Source organism: Muscardinus avellanarius (assembly GCF_963383645.1).
Source record: "Muscardinus avellanarius genome assembly, chromosome: 5".
Classification (NCBI taxonomy): domain Eukaryota; kingdom Metazoa; phylum Chordata; class Mammalia; order Rodentia; family Gliridae; genus Muscardinus; species Muscardinus avellanarius.
The window spans coordinates 104266795-104287429 of NC_137790.1; the positions used below are offsets into that span (position 1 = coordinate 104266795).

At 43.6% G+C, this 20635-nt stretch overlaps 1 protein-coding gene across 8 annotated transcripts in view; it reads left to right on the forward strand.

Annotated features, from left to right (window-relative positions):
- Window positions 1–8433: 8433 nt before the first annotated feature.
- TNIK (TRAF2 and NCK interacting kinase) overlaps window positions 8434–20635 on the forward strand; it is a gene marked incomplete at both ends in the record, with an annotated part of 420471 nt that continues 408269 nt past the window's right edge. For all 8 annotated transcript variants that reach the window (XM_080695833.1, XM_080695834.1, XM_080695837.1 and 5 more), the window contains one exon: window positions 8434–8490. In XM_080695833.1, coding sequence (XP_080551959.1) covers window positions 8434–8490 — 57 coding nt within the window. The remainder of the gene's footprint in view (window positions 8491–20635) is intronic.

The window sequence follows — 20635 nt, forward strand, 5'->3', positions numbered from 1 at the left end:
CATCTTCCCTGAAAACCAAAATTTCATCAATTTGTAATGAGAGATATGAAAAGCATGCATAGTCTTAATTTACTGGGTTGTTTTGTTTTGCTTTTAAAACTTATCTTTTAATAAGGAATTTAATATTTATCCCTATTTTGATATGCTCATACTTATGCCTGCTGCATTTTTCTTTAGTTGCAAGAAAAATCAGAAACCAACTTTGGCTAACATGGACAAAAAGGCAGAATTCTACTGGGTGTAGTGGCACACTTCTGTAATCCCAGTACTGAGAGCCTGAGACAGGAGGAACACAGACTGAGGCCAGCTTCAGCAACTGAACAAGACCTTGGGGGTGTAGCTTGGGTGTAGAATGCTCTTGGGTTCAATCCTCAAAAAAAATAAAAATAAAATAAAATAAAAAAGGTGTCAGAATATTGAAGAAAGAAAATTTATATTAGGACTCGAAGAATATGATAGGTTTTATTTTTCAAAAGTGACACCACAGTATTTTTTGTCTCATGTGCTCATTTTCAGTGTGATTTAAATGCTCCTTTCACTGAAAGGTTGAGTCTCTGTGCCCTCTTGAATCTCGGTAGATTTTTGATTAGTGGTGGAACTTAAGTCACATTATTGCTCAGCCTGGGCTCCCATGAGACACGTGTCTTGTAACCACCAAACTTGCAATGACCATGCTATGAAGCTCTCACAGCCCTGGAAAGGCCCACCTGGAAGGAGATAAAGCTCTCAGCCATCAGCCCTCGTTGAGAACACCTGAGAGTCCAGTGCCAAGTTATTTATGATTTAAGGAAACAATCACTATTGTTTTAAGTCACTGCATTTTTTATTGGTTTATTACATAGCAATAAATAACTAGTATAGTGAACCAAGCTTGGAAATGAGCAGGAAACAAAGAAACTCAACTCACTACTTTAAAAAAATGGAACAGACAAATATTCTCTAATAGATACTTTATGGGTAGGGTGGCACAACTAGAATGAATGAACATTTAATGACTTTTAGTATTTTTGTTAGTTTATTTTGTTTTTTTGTTTTTGTACTGAAGATTGAATCTATGGACATTCTACCTCCAAGCTACACCTTCAGCCCTTTTTATTTTTTAATTTTGAGACAACGTCTTGCTAGTTGCTGGGCTCTCTATATTGTTGAGGCTGGCCTTGAACCTGAAAACCTCGTGTTTCCCAAGTACTGGGATTACAGGGGTAATCTATCACACCGGATTCTTTCAGTCTTGGTGCCATTCTTAAGTTTCACGTTTCAGTGGAGAGGGCTTCCACTGCTCCAATTCCACATATATATACCCTTACGCTTTGGCTCCCAGGGAGCTGAAAACTTGAGCGACAGCTCTGATTATTTGTTACCAAAGGCAAAGAGATAACTACTCAAAAGGAACTGTGGATAAAGGATGTGGATATCATTTTTTTGTTGTTTGTTTTTAATGGCTGCAGGGACATACTGTCTCAAATCTAGTGTGGCTTTAAGCAACACAAATGTACTGACTTGAGGTCTGGGGAAAAGCACAGGCAACAGCAGAACCACATTCTTCTCTGGAGATTCTGGGAGAGAATTTTTTCCTTGTCTTCTTTGGCTTCTAGTCTGCTCACATTCCACGGCACATGGCCCCACTCTTTCCTTTGTAAAGCCAGTAATATTGCACTTTTTGTGCCTTTTCCATAGCGCTTCTTGCTATGTCCCTTTCTGCCTTCCATTTCACTTTTTAGTAACCTTATGGTTACCTTACATTCTTCCGATAATCTGGGATGATCCCCTTATCTTAAAATACTTAACCTACCATACCTGCAATGTCCTTTCACCTTGTAAAGTAACATAATTACAGGTTTCAGGGGTTGGACCCTGGACATCTTTGAGGAATCGCTATTCTGCCTACTATAGTATACAAAAGTAGAATGGATGCTACGTAGACCAATCCACCTAAAATTATGCCCTTTATCCTATACATTTTGGCTTATGTTTTTCTCTTATTCATTTTATTGAATTTATCAGCATATCCTAGTTCCACTTTTTCCACTCAAATAGTTTGTTCCTTAAACACTCAATTTAAATTCATTTCTCTGGTGACCCTTCTATTTATTGTGCATCACCGACATATTTCTCAGTGTGTTTAGAAATGGTATAGTATCTAGGTATAGCTACAAATAATACAAAAATATTAGCAAGCTTTCCTCTCTCTCTTTTGTCTTTGCCCTCATGGCATGATCATTTTTGTTTGATATTATTATTATTCCTTTTTGTTTTATGCATTAACAATGATGAAGACTTGATTAAAAGTTTTGACTTTTATTTTAGGAAGTGTTAGGCTTCCAATAAGAATATTGAACAAAACATGGTTTAAAATTAGAAAAACGTATATCACGAAAGACATTCATAGGTTGTCCCTGGGTTCACTAAGTATTTCAGTGATGTCAGAAAGGATCCAGCTGCTTTTTACTTTGTGCTTTTTCTCAAGTTCATCTGCCCTGGTAGGAAGAAGGCTTCTATCGCACCAGCTACTACATCCTCACTCAACCCTGTTTGAACATAATGCATCACTTATTTCTTGCTGCATAACAAATCAAATGCTTAACATACCAATATAACCTGCCTCTTGTGTTTTCAGTGGCTCAGGGATTTGGGACCCTTGGTTGGGTAGGTTCAGGTCTCTAGGAGGCTGCAGCCAGATGGAGCTGGGGCTACAGTCATCTGAGGACTTGACTGAGGGCAGAGGAGCTGCTTTATGGTGGCTCACTGGCATAGCTAGTGTGCAAATGTCAATCCCAGAAAAGTGGTTTCTACTGGGGGAGCTTTGCTCACCAGGGGACATTTAACAATATCTAGACATTCTTTTGGCTGTCGCAGTAGGAGGGTGCTATTGTCATCAAGTGGATAAGGACCAAAGATGTTGAACATCCTATATTGCACAAGAGAGCCTCCTCGTACAACATGAATTATCAGGTGCAAAATGTCAATAGTGCTAAGGCAGAAAAAGCCTGCCTTATAGCAAGTGAGCCAAGACAGCAAGGCAAAAGCTTAAATTATTTTCTATTGCTAATCTTTGGAAGTTCTCTGAATTCTATGTGGGAGGGATGGATCCAGGCAAGGATGGGAATAGCAGGAGGTAAGGCTCATCAAGGCTACCACAGGCTCAAAGTTTTTCCTGGTCATGTCTCCTTTCTTCCTCCCTCCATCCTTCCCCTTCTTTCCCCTTCAGTTCTTTAAGGAGAAAACATTCCTGTAACTGCCACCACACTTCATTTCTTACCAGTCACTGCTTTGTGACTGAGAGAGAGAATAGTCGCTGAGAGAATAGAATTGCTGTGATGAGTTTAGCCACTTAACATTTACCCTACCCCTGGGGTTGGGGAGAGTCCAAGGAGGCTAAATTCTCAAAACCAGGGTTTTACCGGTAAGGAAGAAGGAGAATGGCTTTGAGTGGGTGATGAACAGAATTTGCTGGGCCAGAGGTAGCTCAGTTGCAGAGCACTTACCTAGCATGTGCAAGGCTAAGGCTAGATTACATGCACACCACCTTCAACTTTTTTTTATCACACATTTTCTTCTTGGATTCAGTTTTCTCTTTGGTGGAATACATTTCCTAATAATAATTTCAGAGATGGTCAGCCATGTGAATTTAGGTGGCTAGAAAATTTAAGCCATAGTTATGATCAGAAGTAGATCACCTAGTGATCAGAAGTAGATCACCTAGTGAGTTTCTCTCATCACTTTGTCCTTTCACTAGCAATGTGCAGGAAAACCGGGAGTAATCTTTTTTCTTACTAACTCACCTGCATTAATACAGCATGATGATAAGGAGTTTGAGTTCACAACCTGACTCAGCCATGTACTACCGGGCAGGTTAGACCTTTGAATTCTTCAGATTACTTATGGGTAAAACAATATGCTAATAATACTGCCTGCCTTTTAAGATTATAAATAATAGCTATGCTGTAACAAAATACCTTAGCCTCAGTATTTTATAAATAATAGAAAAATCAAAGATCAAAGTGCCAATCATTTGGTGATGATCTCTTCCTCATACATGGTGTCATCTATGTGTCCTAAGGCAGAAGGGAAAGCTTCATTAAGCCCTTAATCTCATTCACAAGAGCTCTGGCCTCATGCCCTAACCACTTCCCAAAGCTACTCACTCTTAATACAACCACTGTTGGAATTAGGTTTCCACACTTAAAGTTTTTGGGGGACATGAACATTTGACCACAGCAAGTGTTTAGAAGGGTACCTGTAGCATAGTATTACTTATAAGTGATTCCGACTTGTCTTCTTATCTGAGCCTTGGGAATTCTCATTTGCCTATGTGTGGTTCTAATTCTGATTATGAGTGCTTGCTCTGGTGATTGGGTGGGAGGGGAGCTGGAGAGCACAGGTGCAGGACAGAGAAAGCAGGTGGTTTCCTTCTGTGTGTGTGTGTGTGGTCCCATTTCTCCTGGCCACTGGTGATCAGCTCCCTGGAGTGCAACCAGAGAGTGGGACTGAGGCGTGTCCACTGCTGAGGCCGTTACCCTGACTCCTTTCCTTCACATAACTCATCACAGTGTATCTTTATCTTGTTGATTATTTGCTTTCAAGTTGTGTTACCAAGGTTTTATATCCAGGACCTAGTATTAGTCATTTATAGAATAATCTATGTGTTTGTTGAGTGAATTAAAAAGTGAATTAATGCTGTTCTTTAGCTGTTGACCACAATGAACGTACCTGTTCTTGTGGCCATTGTCTCTGAGATTGAAGCTGTCCCTAACCTCATCTTGTGTTTTTGTTTTTGGTAATCCAGTCCTGCCTGCTTTATATACTCTGTGGAGTCCTCTGGCTCACCTGATTGTCGATATTGCTTGTCTTTTGTTTTACAAATCTAACAAATGCAAATACATTTTCTGCTATACCTAGAGATTTGTGGTAATGGTGATAGAGCTATGTGGGATCTGCCTTTGGAACTCCATAGCGTTGTTTCTGATTTCCACTGTGGTTTTAGTTAGTGCATAGATTTGACATTAAATGACATTGAATGTAATAGGGAGAATATTCTTTCTTTTGTAAGTATCTTTAAAATACAATAATATTTCAAATATACAAAGATCAGAGAATAATATGGTGAACACCTATAACCAAGCATCCAGATCTATAGCACTAAATATTTCACCATACTTGCTTGGGATGTTAAAAAAAAAAAAGATATCACTCTTGGAGTCTCTTTCGAACCTTCCCATTCCACCCTCTTCCTCCCTTCTCACCCTCCTGAAGTTGATCTGTATCCTTCCTGCCATGTCTGTGCTTTTTATAGCTTACCGCATATTTACTCCAGACATAAATAGAATATCATATTGTTCTGCAGGCTCTCAAACTTCACATAAATGCTATTAGCTCCTTCAATCCTTCAGATTACTGCACAAAGAAAACTTCAATTTGGTTGAGTCTTGAACGCCTTTTCTGGCATTTGCTATTCTCTCTTTTAACAAACTAAGAGCAGGTCTGAGGCTAGAAGCCTGGGGAGGCAATGATAGCTAGCTAGAACTTAATAATAATAATGCCTCATTTTCCATTCTATTTATTTTAATAGTTTTTTTTTCCTTTTTCTAAAGCAAATGTTGTTAGCTTACCACTTACAGTCATGATTTGTGTTTTCTTTTAAATTAGATATAAGAAAAAAGATGTTTGATTATAAAAATATTAACTAGTAATAGTACAGCAGTACACAGACATGCTAAAACACGAGGAAGAGCTGAACTGGTATACACTTGACCTGAAGGACAGAGTTCAAGTTCCTGAACAGAGCCTTTGAAGCTCTATCTGGACTGACCTCTGCTTTCTTTCCCAGTCCAAATTGTCATCATTACTTCACTCCAGCTGTGCAAACGGTTTAGTTTCCTCTCCCCACCTTCCTTTACTAGCTCCGGGTGCATTGCATTGCCAGTCCTTCCTCTGATGGCATTTCCTGTAACCAGCAGCCCTGCCTTCACCTGGCTCTCTCATCAGCGGAGAGAGAGCTCTGACAAAGCTCTCTCCACTCAGAACCTAGCACCATACTGCGTTTGCAATCTCTACTCTAATTCTAAATCCAAGGGTAGAATTTAGTGCCAGTATCATGGCACAAATCATGACCTGAACAGACCACTATGTCAGAAGAATTGATCTATTTGTGATGTTTCTAATAAAGTCTTGGTTATGAAAATGAAGGCTGATGGTGGGGAAAAGATGTTTCTCTTATATTTCTGTATGTTTTAAGTTTTTTTTTTTCTCCTGTTTTTGGTACTGGAGATTAAACCTAGGGTCATTCTGCTTTGAAGCAACACTTCCACCCCTATTTTATTTTTTAATTTAAAACAGGTTTCACTAAATTGCTAAGGGTCTTGATAAGTTGCTGAGACTGGCCTCAAGCCTGCAATCCCTCAGCCTCCCAAGTACTGGAATTAAAGGCTGGTGCCTTTAAAAGTAGTTCTTTTATGTATGTCAATACCTGGTCTTAATTTAATTTCTTTCACATTGAGACAATACATTAATCTATGGTCTGGATGAGGGGTAAGAAAATAATAATAAAAAGAACATAGAAAAGAAAAATGATAGGAAGTGATAGTGTTTTTATGCCATTCCGACATGGTTGCTTACTTCACAGTACTTATTACATTGAGCTGGATGATTTAACTAGAAAACGAGAAGTCAAATAGAACATTTTTAACATAACACGTCTGAGCTGTTTGACAGAACATTTAAAAGTTCCAAAATTGTTGGGGCTGTTGAGATGGTGCAGCATTTTGCAGTTTCTTAGTACGTGATCCACAATGCATATGACTACAGTATTAACAAAGACAGTACCACAAACACGGAACACAGTTTCAAAGGCCTCTAACATCTGTAGTCGGGATGAAGATGCCCTAACTCCACTGGGTTTCACTCATCCATTCAAAGCCTTATTTTGAAGCGCGTATCCACACATTAAAAACTCTGAGTACACTTGGGCAAGGAACAGGCAAAGCTTTCAGATCTACTACTCCTGTATTTGGGAGGGGAAAGTTCAGTTTTGGCGTTTTCTTCCCCTGCATTTGCGTGGTCAAGGCCGAGGGAGGGACTGGGAGAAGCGATTTCACCTTCTTAACTACAGAATGCCTCATTTACCGCTATAAACGTCCAGTCTTCAAAGCAAGCACGCGGAGTGCAATCGCCTCCCGCGTCTATCTTCCCTGCTGGATCTCACCGCCTGCTAAACTTTCTGCTTCGATCTGGGCAGGTGGGCGCGGAATGCCGCCTGCAGGAGAGGCGCCGGTCCAGAGGTGGCCTGCATCGCCTGGCCCTGCGCCGCCGCTGGAGTTACCTGAAGCCTTCTAGCTTCTGCACACAGAACCCGCCGAAAGCTCCAGCTCGGTCATTTCCGTGGGGATTGCGGCACGAGCAGGTCCTGGGTGTGGCGATGACCAGGGAGCTCAAATCTCCCAGCTCTCTGGCTTCTGGCACACCTTCCCAGCCCCGAGGCGGCGAGGGAGGGACCCGCGCGGGCTTCCCGGGAGGCGGGTGGACGCGCCCCGAGGTCCGCGCATCCCCGAAGCCCCGGGCCGCGCGCGCCTGTGCGCTCCCCCCACTCGCTCCGCTCCGGAGGCGGATCCCCTTCCCTGCACACAAGTCCTTATATGCACCGGTTGCCCCAGCCTGCTTTACTCCAGCCCCACAAATAATTAATGAGGAGGGAGGGCGTCTCCCCCTCCCCTGGCTTCTCTTTTCAGCGCGAGAGCCTTCGAACCCCGCCGAGAACCCCAAGATGCAATTGCAGGGCCATTTTGCTGCAGTGCACAAACCGGACACACACACACACACACACACACACACACACACACACACACACACAGAAACCCAGGTTGGGTCCCGGCGATCCGCAGGTCCAGGCTCGGGAGCAGCTCAGGCGATTCCGCCCGCTGGGCCCGCCGAGGCCCGGGCGGCAGGGCGCGCCCCTCCCCCACCCGTGGGTGCGGGGGGCCGGGGTCAGGAAGCGCGGCCCCTCCCCAGCCGGAGACCACGCCTCCCCTTACTCCTCCCAGGAAGCCGTGATAGACAGTTCTGTGTGGTTCTCCACCCCCACCCCAGCTGAGTGGAGGAGTTGATGTGTCTCATTATAACAGCCAATGCAGCCGCCATCCACGCACAAGCGAAGAAGCATGTCCCATTTAAATACACCCACGCAGCCCCAGCGCCCTTAGCCGATCGGGGCGCGCAGCCCACACGCACCGCGCCCGGCTGGGAGATCGGCGCAGGCTGGGCTCGGGACCCCGCGGACCCGGCCGAGCACCGGGCTGGGGGCGGGCAGGCGGGGGCGGGCGGGCCGGGGCCGGAGTCGCGACACCCGCATGAGGACGCGAGCGAGATAGACCGAGGTGGAATTTCCCAGGGAGACGCTTCGGGGTGGTTTTGGTCCATTTCTCCCTCGAAGAAGTCGACATGGCGAGCGACTCCCCGGCTCGCAGCCTGGATGAGATCGACCTCTCGGCTCTGCGGGTGAGCGGGGCATGCTTTCCGATTTCCCTCCCGGGGTCCGGGGCCGGGCTCGGGCTGGCGGCGGCGCTGGGATGCGGCGCGCGGGGGACCTGCGGCGGCCGGGCGGGCGGCCAGGCCCCCCGGGCGCTGCTCCTGGGGCTCCCGGACCTCCGAAGCCCGGGCCAGTTTCATCTTAGGTCGGTGTAAGAGCCTTAAAACCCAAGGCTCGTGTGTGCGTGTGCGCGCGCGTGTGCACGCCCGGCTGTCGTCTCCAGCCCAGGCGCGAGCCTCGACTGTCCCCTCGGCTGGGAGAGCCGCGTGAATAAAGGCTCTGTCCGCGCGTGTGGACCCCCGGGGTGGCCTGCGGTCCGGGGGGCAGCCCCTCGGAGGTGGCCGCCGCCCCCTCCCCTCCCTGCCCCTCGGCGGCCCGGGCTCGGCGCTGCCTTCGGGGCCAGCCTGCCGCTCACGTTTATTTAAGGTTCCCACCCGGCCCTGCCCCTGCTTTCTGACTCTGTGGCTGGTGACATTTCAGCCCCATGGCTGAACTTGAGCAGGTGAAGGGAGGTGTTTTCAGCTTCCCGGCCGGCGGAGCTCCCCGGGGATCGCGCGTGTTTTCCCGGGGTCTGTGGCCGGCCCTTTGTGGGGCGCCTCCCTTCCCCCAGCCCCGCAGCGAGGCTACCTTCGCGCGAATCACCTCAGACGCCGCGGTTTGCATTGCATGGACTAAGACATCACGGATACAGGATCCATTTTGCTGTTGTTTTGAGAACAGAACACCAGGAATCCCAGAGCAACCTCCTCTACGCTTCCCCACCCCCAGCCCCAATCCCAGCACTCGCCTTCGGGAAGGGGGCCGAGCTTTCTTGCCATTTTAATTAGATGCTGCCTGCCTGGAGGGGGGTGAGGGAGGGTGGTGGTGGCAGCAGCGGCGGATCCGAGAGAGATTGGGCACCTATCTGAGGACAGCTTCTCCCTCCTCTGAGCCAAAAATAAAATTAAAAAGAAAATAGCAAGTGCGTACACTTGATGCATCGGAGGGTGGCTGAGACCGAATTGATGGAGGCTCTCCGACGCGGGGATGGAAGTTCGCTGGCCCTCCCGAGGAACACATTGTTCGGTTGATGCTAAACCTTGGGGCCCTATACCTGAATCTCCGTGCTTCGCCCGACATTGCCTCTTCCCCCACAGATATTTTAAAGAGCTACCTCTCTGATCAAAGAGATACTTTCCCTTCAATCCCCATTAACCCCTCTCCCTGCCTCTTTCTCTAGCCCTTTTCTCATTCCTCTTGATCTGCTCCTCCGAGATGTAAGGTTTCACAGCAAGGCAGAGCGGGAGTTGAGAAGCGGGATGCGGTTTGACATGGGCTGTCCTGGTAGTTGGGCAGCCCGGCTCATTCATGCATTATTACAGTCCCCCGTTTCCCTGCTGCCCTCTGGGCACCTCGGGGTAGGGGCTGGTAACAGGGTGGGTGTTTTGGACCGCTTTCTGTTTTACCCACTGCGTGTGTTCCTTTGCCCTACTTTCTGCATTGGGTGTTGCTGCTGGCAGGTTAATCAGGTGGATGGATGGCCTGGGCTGGGGTGGGGGAGTGGTTAGGAGAGAGGGGTCTGGACAATGCGCCAGGCTTGTGGTGTTTCCTCCAGCTGGAGACTGGACATGGCTCCTCTAATGGAGAGCCCTCAAATGTGATTTTAAGTTGGGCTGGACTTGTCTCCGGTGGGCTTTCCTGGGTGGGTGGGGGTGGCGGTTTTCTGAGATGCCAGTCACAGCCGGCTTGGCTTAGGAGCAAACAGGAAGGCTCCTGGGGCCCCCCTTGAGTACAGTGCATTCTTGGGGAGCCCTGTGCCCCTGAAATCTGTATTTTGAAGACATAACTGCATGGTTCACATAAATTGTTCTTTGTGGCCTGGGCTGCTTGCTAGGTTCTCTTCTCCTGTTTTTCTGCCTGCCTGGAGGTAGGCAAAGGAGGGGAAACTGGTGGCAGGAAGACTTAAATGCAGATGCCGGGACTGTTGCATCTCACAGGGCTGGGGGCTTCCACCCGTCTCAGGTGGGTGAAGTGTGCAGGCGGCAGGTGCGCTCCATACAAGAAAGGCCACTACCCCCGCCTCCCCAAATCAAAGGGTGGGCTCATTGAGGTGAGAGGTCTGTTTGTTCCTAAGCCCTCAGTCAAGCCTGCCTGTCCACCTCCTGGGAAATGCCTGACCCCTGAAAGGCAGCCAAGGTCAGTGGCTTCCAGGGGAATTGACTGCAGCCCTACCAGTCCTGTGCTGTTTCGGTGGCTCTTTAATGCACACAGTCAATGCTCTTTTTGTAAACCCTGGGCTCAGTGCATTAAAAGCAGATCCTGTCTGAGAGGCCTTTTTGCTTCTCACTTTGGGGGCTTATTGTTCTCAGCCAGTGATCCTAGACTGGACCCAGTCTAAATTTTCCCCAAATAGGAACAATGCATAATTTAAACCAGAGCGACCAGTGACAGTACTGATAATTTTAATTATGCACGATTTGATGGTTTTTAAAAGCAAAAGGAAGTGGTATCTTCTTTGGTTAGAAAATAGGTAATCGGAATCCATTTGCTCTAGTCCTGATTTTTAAAGCTCACGAAGAAACTGAATCTTGGGGTAGAAAGGTTTCATAGAATTGGAGCCACTCCTTTCATTTCACACATGGGAAACTGAGTAGAGGCTAAGTCTGTTGTCCAAGGTCACCCAAGGGTGGGAGTGGGACCGGGTGAGGGCTGGTAGAAGTGTGGCTTGAGGAGGGAATCTAGGTTTCCTGACTCCTTATTCAGTGCTCTTTGCTCTAAGTCGCATTGTCTGTGGCTGAATCAGAAATCAATAATACATTTTCTGCCTGAGCACAAAAAAATGGCAGAAAGGAATAATTTCACCAGGGTTGTGGAATTTATTTATCTAGAAGGGAGACTGCTTCAGGCAAGTAAGCTGTAATATAGGCAACCATCGAGCTTTAAGGCACCTTTGAAATGAATTCAGGGTGTCTAGCTTCCCCCAGCGCCTCCTTCGCAGGCAGATGTGTAGTGTAGGACAGATGGATGTCCCGCTCGGGTAACCTCTCAGTAACCCATGCCCATCTGAACATGTCCCAAGGGGTCAGGCTGGACATACACATTATTCATATTTCTCTACAAGTGAGGGTTATGGTGTCTTGGTATGTTTTGTATAATCTATGTGGATGCAGGTATTACATGTAGTATTATGGATGTAAACTCTGTTTATGTGGGTCTATGAAAATGTGTGTATACATACATAAGCTACAGCAAGCAGTTTACTCATTCGAACCTGGGGTTCGAGTCATTCTTGCTTCAGAATGTCACAGTATTAAAAGGTGAAACTGTCACCAGGATGCTTTATTGCATACAAGGTGAGCTCAGCCTGAGCACCCTGGCTGTCCTCCGACTGGCTCACAGGGGAAGGCTTTCAAGGCCAGGATATGGCCCCTGCTGATCTCATGCTCTCTGCTTCTGCCAGGACACACACATACTTTTCTATTTGAACAGAATTAGATGACCTATGCCTGTCTTTCCCTTCACCCCTTGCTCCTTTCCGGGCCTAGCCATTTCTTTCTCTGTTAAAATCCAGATTTAAGAACTGACCTCATTTGGAAGCTTTGTGTGTATCTCTTAGCTGTACTTCTCATGCTTATATGTCTCAGGCTTGTGCTATCATGTGTGAGGTTTTCCTTCTGTCTCCTCACTAAACTGGGAGTTTGGCAAGGGCCCACAGGACCATCTTTGAGTGCAAAGGCTTCATTAACTAAATGGATGAGTGAGTGTGTAGGTGGATGGAATGGGATGAGTACTGGCTTCTGGGTCCTGTGTCCACATCTTATTAGTTTTGTGATTTGGGGTAAGACATTTAACCACAATTAACCTAAAAATGGGAATGATGATAACTGCTTGCTTCCTCACACACTGATTTCAAAAAACAAATAAATGATTTATGGCAGTGCTTTCAGAAGCCCAAGGCACCATGCAAATATGCTATTGAGTGGAATTTTACGAAACCTAATCCCACCAACATTGGATCCCAGTGATTGTACCTAATAGGAAACGATCTTGAGAAAAAGGCATCAGAAGGGGGTGTGTTTTTAGTAACATCTCAACACACCTCAGTTACCTTTTCTCTCTTCGTTGCCAACACAATGGTCTGGGCTTCTCTGGTGTCGGCATTCCTTAATTGTGAGATTGTCATAGTTTTACAGTCGTATTGACCAGACCATCAGCATTGTTCACTAAAACCACCTTCTCTTTCTTTTTACTTCTTCTCCTCAGTGTAGATGATTCATTTATTCAAATGCAAACATATTTATTATGCTTATGCCTTTTCAAAATTTTATTATTATTTTTTTTCTTGGAGACTAGGTAGGCACCTACAATGATACGCTAATATAGTTCAGTACTTAAAACCTGGTCAGAAGTCTCACAGTTTTTTTTTTTTTTTTTTCTTTTTGGAAGTACTGGGGATTGAACCCAGAGGCATTCTACCTTCAAGCTATACCCCAGACCTATTTTTTTTAATCCTTTATTTTAAAACAGAGTCTCACTAAGTTGTGGAGGGCCTCACTAAGTAGCTGAGGCTGTCCGAGAATCTGCGATCCTCCTGTTTCAGCCTTCCAAGTACTGGCATTACAAGCGTGCGCCACCATACCCAGCTTGGTCTCACAGTTCTTAAGGACATCTTGAAACATAATTCATTCATTACCCCAGAACACTTTATTAAATTTGGTCTAAAATGAAACTGTAAATTTGTAGGAACTGATAATGGTATCTTAAAATCATACCCATAGACACTTTTTTCCTTCGATGAATGCATTTGTTGTTTTTCAGAGACGCTAAACAAGTGCTTGCTTTGCAGTGAAACTGCCTCATAATAAAATAGGGTGTACTGGTAGTTATCAGAACACTAGAGAAATATGCATGCACATTTCCGGGACTCATTATTAGCTGGAGTAATCTTTAGTACAAAAGCTAATATAAGTCATGGTTTACAGTTTGAATAACTAACTCCTTAGGAGGTCAGGGAATATTTTGTTGATGAAAGAATCTGCAATGCGCTTCCTCCGTGGGAAGATCATGTTTTCTCCCCTTATCTCTGAGGCCCTTTGAAATGCTCTGATTTTGGGTCTTGCCAGTTGGCCCATTCTTTTCTCTGCTCTGGAATTAGACCTCGTGCCCTTCTTGTTTCAGCACCATTCCTTCTTCCAGTGATGGTGGTTCTCATGCTCCAGCCCAGGCAGCTGTGATTGAATCATGGCTGCCATGTCCAGCCGAGCACAACCTGAAACCTGTTTCTGTTTCTGATGGAATTCGGGATAGCTTGCGTCTAAAAGATGCTTTAATGTCAAATTGATTCTTCCATCCTGTGGGGGAAGTAGCTCTCTGAGAACAGGGCCTAACCTAGTTTGTTAGCAGTCTGCTGAGAATTCCAAGACAATCTCTGTGATATTTTTTGAATGAAATGTTATTTTACACATATAAATGTAAAGTTACCAGTGGAGAGAGAGGGAGGATTTAAGTAGAAACTGTTGGAATAATTCTGCTTGTAATTTCTTCCATTCTGGTTGGAAGTTTATTTCCCTCTAGAGAAAGATGATTCCATCCACTTCTTACATGCCTAGGACAATCCCAGGTGTCTCAAGAAGGACATCCTAAATTCTGAAAACATAGTTACTTTCCCCGTTCTTAATGTCTGCTGCATGGGTTCCCTGGACTCCAGTCTCCCCGTCCCTGCTGTAGTTACTCTTTCCTGAGCAGCATCCATGACAGAACCCAGCACCTCTGTGTCTTGTGTCTACTGCCAGCCTTCTTCTGACCATTGTGTCCAGTGCACTGCAGCCACCTCGGTCTTCCTAAGGCATGGCCTTAGTCTACTTAGCTCTTTCTGAAGGCCGTCCCTGACTCCCTAGTCTACAGAACAAAGACTATACCTTAGCATGGTCAAGGCCATTTGAAATTCTGCTGGCCTCCCATCAGGCTTCGCAGAGGTTTGTTAGTTGTTTTTATTTTTGGTACTGAGGTTTGAGGCCAAAGGTGTTCTACCTTTGAGCTACACACCAGCCCTTTTTATTTTCTTTTTTGTTTTGAAGAAGAGTCATGCTGGGTTGCCGAGGCTCCTGCTAAATTGCTGAAGCTGGTCTCAATCCTGCCATCCTACTGTTTCAACCTCCAAGGACTGGGATTATAGGTTTAAACACATGGTTTAAGATTGCATTTTTGTTTTGTTTTTCCCCATACTGGGGATTGAACCCAGGGGCATACTACCTCTGAGCTACACCTCACCCATTTTTAAAGCTTTTACTTCTGTACAATGGCAGGGCACCAATGACAAGAAATGTAATGTGGAGTCCTGGGTAGAAATTCCTGTTCTAGAGTTTCCTTGCTGTAGAAAATGGCCTCCATCATCTCTATATTCTAGGTTTTGAAAGAGGTAAATTGCTAAAATTCTGTTAGTTAGAATTCCAAGAGCAATGAGTGAAGGTGTGTGTGTGTGTGTGTGTGTGTGTGTGTGTGTGTGTGTGTTTGGAGGGTATTCCAGTCTTTTTAATATCCTTATGTTTATGATTACTATTATTGTTAAATACTGATAGAGGGTGGAAGGATTATGTTTCCTCCATTACCTACTGGAAGATGGCATTAGGTTTTTATCTTGATAGATGGCAGTGGATTGAGTTTGGGAGATGGTGACATTTCCTGGAGAGACACTGGGAGTTAGAGCCCAGAGTCACAGGGCTGGCTCTGACACCTCACCCTTCAAGCCTGAGTTTATTCACATGTAAGTTTGGACTAGAAAATGTTGGAGATGTTCAACACTGTTATTCTTTTGTGATAAGGAACTAGAGACAGGGCTGAGGATATTTAAGTAGCCATGAATTCTTAATTCTAGGAGACACAGAGACATTGCAAACTAAGTAACTCAAAGAACTGGAAATTAACATTGTAATCACTCATCCCCCCCCCTTTTTTTTAGATGATCTTGTTTTTTTATCCATTAAGTTCTGATTTATGACTTAAAATGTAGTTCTGATCTTTGAAGATGGAATAATGGGACTGCCCTGGGTGCTAACGCATTTAGAATCTGAAGCAAGGGTAGATTTTCAAGTGCTATCTAAGAAACGAAATTAGAACCTTGGCAGTATGGATTAAACTGAATACTTGTAGACTTTAGCAATCCAATATATATATATTTATATATATGAATATGTATATATAATGCTGACATTTGTTTGATGAATGCAGTAGAGGGTTCAAATCCGGGTGCAGTATAACTTGGAAGCAGTCTAGTATTCTATGATTCTGTGAACTGTGATGACCTCTAGGGTGAGAAGTGCACGTGGCAGCATTCATTTATTCATTCATGGTTTCAGTCACTCAGCACAAGCTCAGTGGGTTTGAGCTGTAGACAACACTGGCATAGTTTCTGTACCGTGATAGTCAGATCAAGAAAATAGTCTTAGACCATTATTAACCAATCTCTGCAGCTACTCTGATCTTTAATAGTTTGTTCAGATGTCAAGCTCTTTCTTGTACTTCCTATATCAGAAAACTTAACCACATGATTTTTATATAGAGGGTTTTATTATTTGGGTTTTAGATCAGATGCTGGCTGTGCTATGACTTATCTACTGCTGCATAACAAATTACCCAAAACTTAGTGGCTTAAAGCAATAATTACCATTTGTTATTTGTTAGGAATTCAGAAGTGGCTCACCTGAGTGGTTTGGGCTCCAGGGCCCTCCTGAGGTCACAGCAGGTCGCTGGGAAGGTCAGCGCTCTCCTAAGGGCTTAGCTGGGGCTGGAGAAATCCTTCCAAGACCTCCACCCATCCAGCTGCTTGCTAGCAGGAGGCGCTTCCTTCCACTGGCTGCTTGGGCCTTCTCAGGGCACAGTGCTGCTTTCCCCCCAAAGCAAGGCAGAGACAGCAGAGTGTATGACTTAGCCTTGGAAGTTACACACCGTGATTTCTGCCACATCCTGTATGTCATCCAGGTCAGCCTGCTTCAGGGTCAAGGTTCCTTGTGGAGGTTGCTTACCAGGGAGAGGCTTTCATTGGTACCTACCTCTAAAGCAACTCTTTCTTCTACCTTATAATCATCTGATTCTAGCACTTGTCTTTACAACAGTTATGACTATCTGAAATTAGAAAAAGAAAAACCTGTTTCCTTCCACTGAGACCTGAGCTTTGTGAGAATAGGGCTTATTTTTTGTTTGTTTGTTTTGTTTTTGGTAGTGGGGATTGAACCCAGGAACATTCTACCTCTGAGCGAGCTATCTATCTATCTATCTATCTATCTATCTATCTATCTATCTATCATCTATTGGTCTATCTCTATCTGAATGAACTATCTGTCTATCTATCTGTCTATCTATCAATCATCTATTGGTCTATCTCTATCTGAACAAACTATCTATCAATCATCTATTGGTCTATCTCTATCTGAATGAACTGTCTGTCTGTCTGTCTGTCTATCTATCTATCTATCTATCTATCTATCTATCTATCTTCTCTCTCTTTAAATTTTGAAACAGAGACTCACTAAGTTGTGAGGGTCTCTAAGTAGCTGAGGCTGACCTCAGACTTGCCATTCTCCTGCCTCAGCCTCCCAAATTCTGGGATTACAGATGTGAATGACCACGCCCAGCTGAGAATAGGGATATCTTGCTTGCGTGTTTACCATTATTTCAATTTAGAACTGTGCCTGACACTTGATAACTATTAAATATCAGTTGAATGAATAAAATTTATTTATTTAGAAGGGATCTTATTTATTCATTTCCCCTCACAACTGTGAAATATTGGTTGCAGCAGCTTCTGATAAAGCCACAAACATGATAAAAATTATTAAACCATTAATGAGGTAAGCTAAGGAAGGAGAAAATGAAAAACAAAGATTGTTTTTATATATTTAGTGAACTATATATTTATCTGTCTATCTAGGTTTTAATGATTCAACTTGCTTCTTTTGTAGGTAGATATTGGGGTTTAGGGAAGTTCTTGGTCTTAGTGAATGATCAGACCCAAATGCAGAGCCGAGGCCCATTATATCATGCTATGCAGGTTGCTGACATCTGGCCTTCTTAGTGAGACAATTATTCCCACCATACAAAAACAACGGGCAAAGTGTAGCTATGAAATTGGTTATCAAGCTACTTCCATGTCTAAAACACCCTTAACACAGCGATGCTCACTGTGAGGCAGCCACATCAACTTAATTAGGTGGTAAGGGCATACACGGCTCAGTTAATCAGTTTAGGCAAATAGCGATGCTTTTGATGTAGACAATGAAAAGCTTAGATTTTCTGTGCCAAGGGAACCCAACTTTAGGAACTGAAATTTGGGCAGGATCTTAACCTGAGTGAATAACCAGGACAAAAGGTAGGCTGAAAAAGAGCAAAGACTGCTGAATTGCTACAGTTTTGTTTAATTAACTAAAAAAACTTATTATAAAAGCAATACATGGTTATTGCAGAAAATTTAGAAAAATGGAGAAAAAGCAGAAATAGTTCCTATACTACTCAAATTTACGATTCTTAGGTTAACTACATTTATACTTTGGTATATGGATGAGTAGTTTTTTTCCTTATGTAAAACTAAATATAGATAGCATTAAAAATTAAGATTATGCTGGATGCTGTGGCACATGCTTGTAATCCCAGTACTTGAGAGGCTGAGACAGGAGGATCTCAGATTTGAGGCCAACCTCAACAACTCAGTGAGACCCTTAGTAACTTAGTAAGATCCTGTCTCAAAATAAAAAATAAAAATGGCTGAGGATGTAGCTCAAAGGTAGAACACCTATGAGTTCAATCCCCATACCAAAAAAAAAAAAAGAAAATTGAAATCATATTTATATTATCTTTAACCTGTTTTTAAAACTTTATAATAATCATCCTTTTCTTGGACTATTAGTCTTCTATAAAATAACGTTTAAAGCTCTTTATCCTGAGGAATTTTAAACATAATGTAAAAGTAGACAGAATATTGGAATGCGCAAACATTCCTGATTGAAATGTGTAAAATGATACAGCCATTTTGGAAAACAGTTTGACAGTTCCTCACAATGTTAAATGTAGATAGTGTAGTTCCACGTCTAGGTAAAATATCATTCACACATAAACTTGTACATGAATTTTTATGGTAGTCCCAAAGAGAAAGCCACCCAATGTCTTATCCACTAATGAACGAGAAGTGAAATGTAGTCTATCCGGACAGCAATGAAAGAGAGTGCTGATGTATCCTTCAACAGGAGAACATTACGTGAGGCGCCAGAAGCCAAACGCGTGCCACCATTTGCACGATTTCATTTATAAGAAATGCTCGGAAAAGGCAAATCCATAGGGACTCGAAGTGGCTTAGTGGTGCTGGGGTGACGGGGAGAAGGCGTGGGGTGTGGCTGTGAATGCCCTATAATTAGTCTAGATTATTACACAACTCTTGAAAACCTAAAAAGCTCTTGGACATTTCAAAAGAGTGGATTTTATGGAATGTGAATGAATTCACAATAAATATTTTATAAAAAGTAGACAGAATAGTGTAGTGATTCCTCTCCTAAACAACTGACTTTCGTGGGTAAACTTGTTTCTGCTGTACTTCTATTCAAATTCTTCTGCCATATTATTTAGAAACATTATTTAATTTCAGTGTGCATCCTAAAATACATTTCACAATACTATTATCATGCTTAAAATATTTAACATGTAGTAAAGAATTTAGTCAATGCCCAACTTTCTACTAATTTTAGACTGACTTTTATTGTACAGATGTATCATAATATATTTCACCAATTCCTACTGGAGAGGCTGGAGGTAATTTCCAGTTTTCCAACTCTTTGGGATAGTGCTTCTATAAATATCCTTGTAAGTAAGTCTTTGTGTGCATCCTTTTCCTTAGGATAACTTCTCAGAAATGAACTTAGAATGAAAATATTTATATGATATTTAAAGCTTTTGACATTGCAAAATTATCTTCCAGTTTCATGTTTACAGATGAACACAGAAACTTTAGAAAAGTCAATTAATTTACCAAAGAAAGATCATACAGTTACTCAGTGGCTGAGTGTGTGACTGGCTGGCCCCGAAGCCGCCACTCGTGGGACTTATACGGCCATGACTGGTGGGCCTCATCCTGTCATTATCTGATAGATTGTCAATCCAGGGTTCACTTGGTATTGGGTATTGGATCTGTATTCTTCTTTTGATTAGTTAGATTGAAGAGTTATTTTTAAGGCATGTCTTCCTTGTTATATTGTTTGTTAGGTGCCCAGTGTCAGTTTAGCATGTGTTAAATGTAACTTCTGAATCTTTTCAGAATTAGCATTGGTATCCTTGTGCAATGTGTAGAAATGTTTATATCTAATCTGTCATTCTTTTTGAACAGTCATCTAGCAAGTGTGTTTGGAAGATGTGTGGAATCAGCTTTCCTTCCTTCCTTCCTTCCTTCCTTCCTTCCTTCCTTCCTTCCTTCCTTCCTCCCTCCCTCCCTCCCTCCCCTCCCCTCCCCTCCCCTCCCCTCCCCTCCCCCTCCCTCCCTCCCTTCCCCCCTTTCTTTTTGTGGTAGCAAGGATTGAACCCAGAGGGGTTTTCTACTCCTGAGCTACATCACAGCCCCCTCCTCCTTTAAAAATTTATTTTGAAACAAGTTCTCACTAAATTACCACACTATGTCCTGGAACCTGCGATCCCCCTGTCCCATCCTCCAAGTACTGGATTACGGGCATGCACCACCATTTCTGGCTGGGTTTCTCCTTTTTAAGAATTGGAGACGAATGAATTTGTGGTCACAAGAGATACTAAGATGAGCCAGAAACCACTTGCAGCAGAGGTCATGTTCAACCCTTTTCCTGATAGATAATTATTAAAATCAAGATCTTGATTTTTCAACCAAAGTTTTTTATATAGAGATACATATTTTAAGATTATAATCAGAAACTTAAAGATAGAACCAGAAGCCAAGAGAGTGAACAGCTGTGCGATTCAGCGCAAGTCAACTTTCCACGAGGCTCATAAGAAAGAAACTATTAACATGGACACAGCATTAGGATTGTTAATCTTGTAGAGAACAACTGCCTTGATTTACTAGAGATTATAACCTAATCCTTCACTTAAAATACCTATGAATTATTCATGCCAAGGGTAAAAATCCAGAGC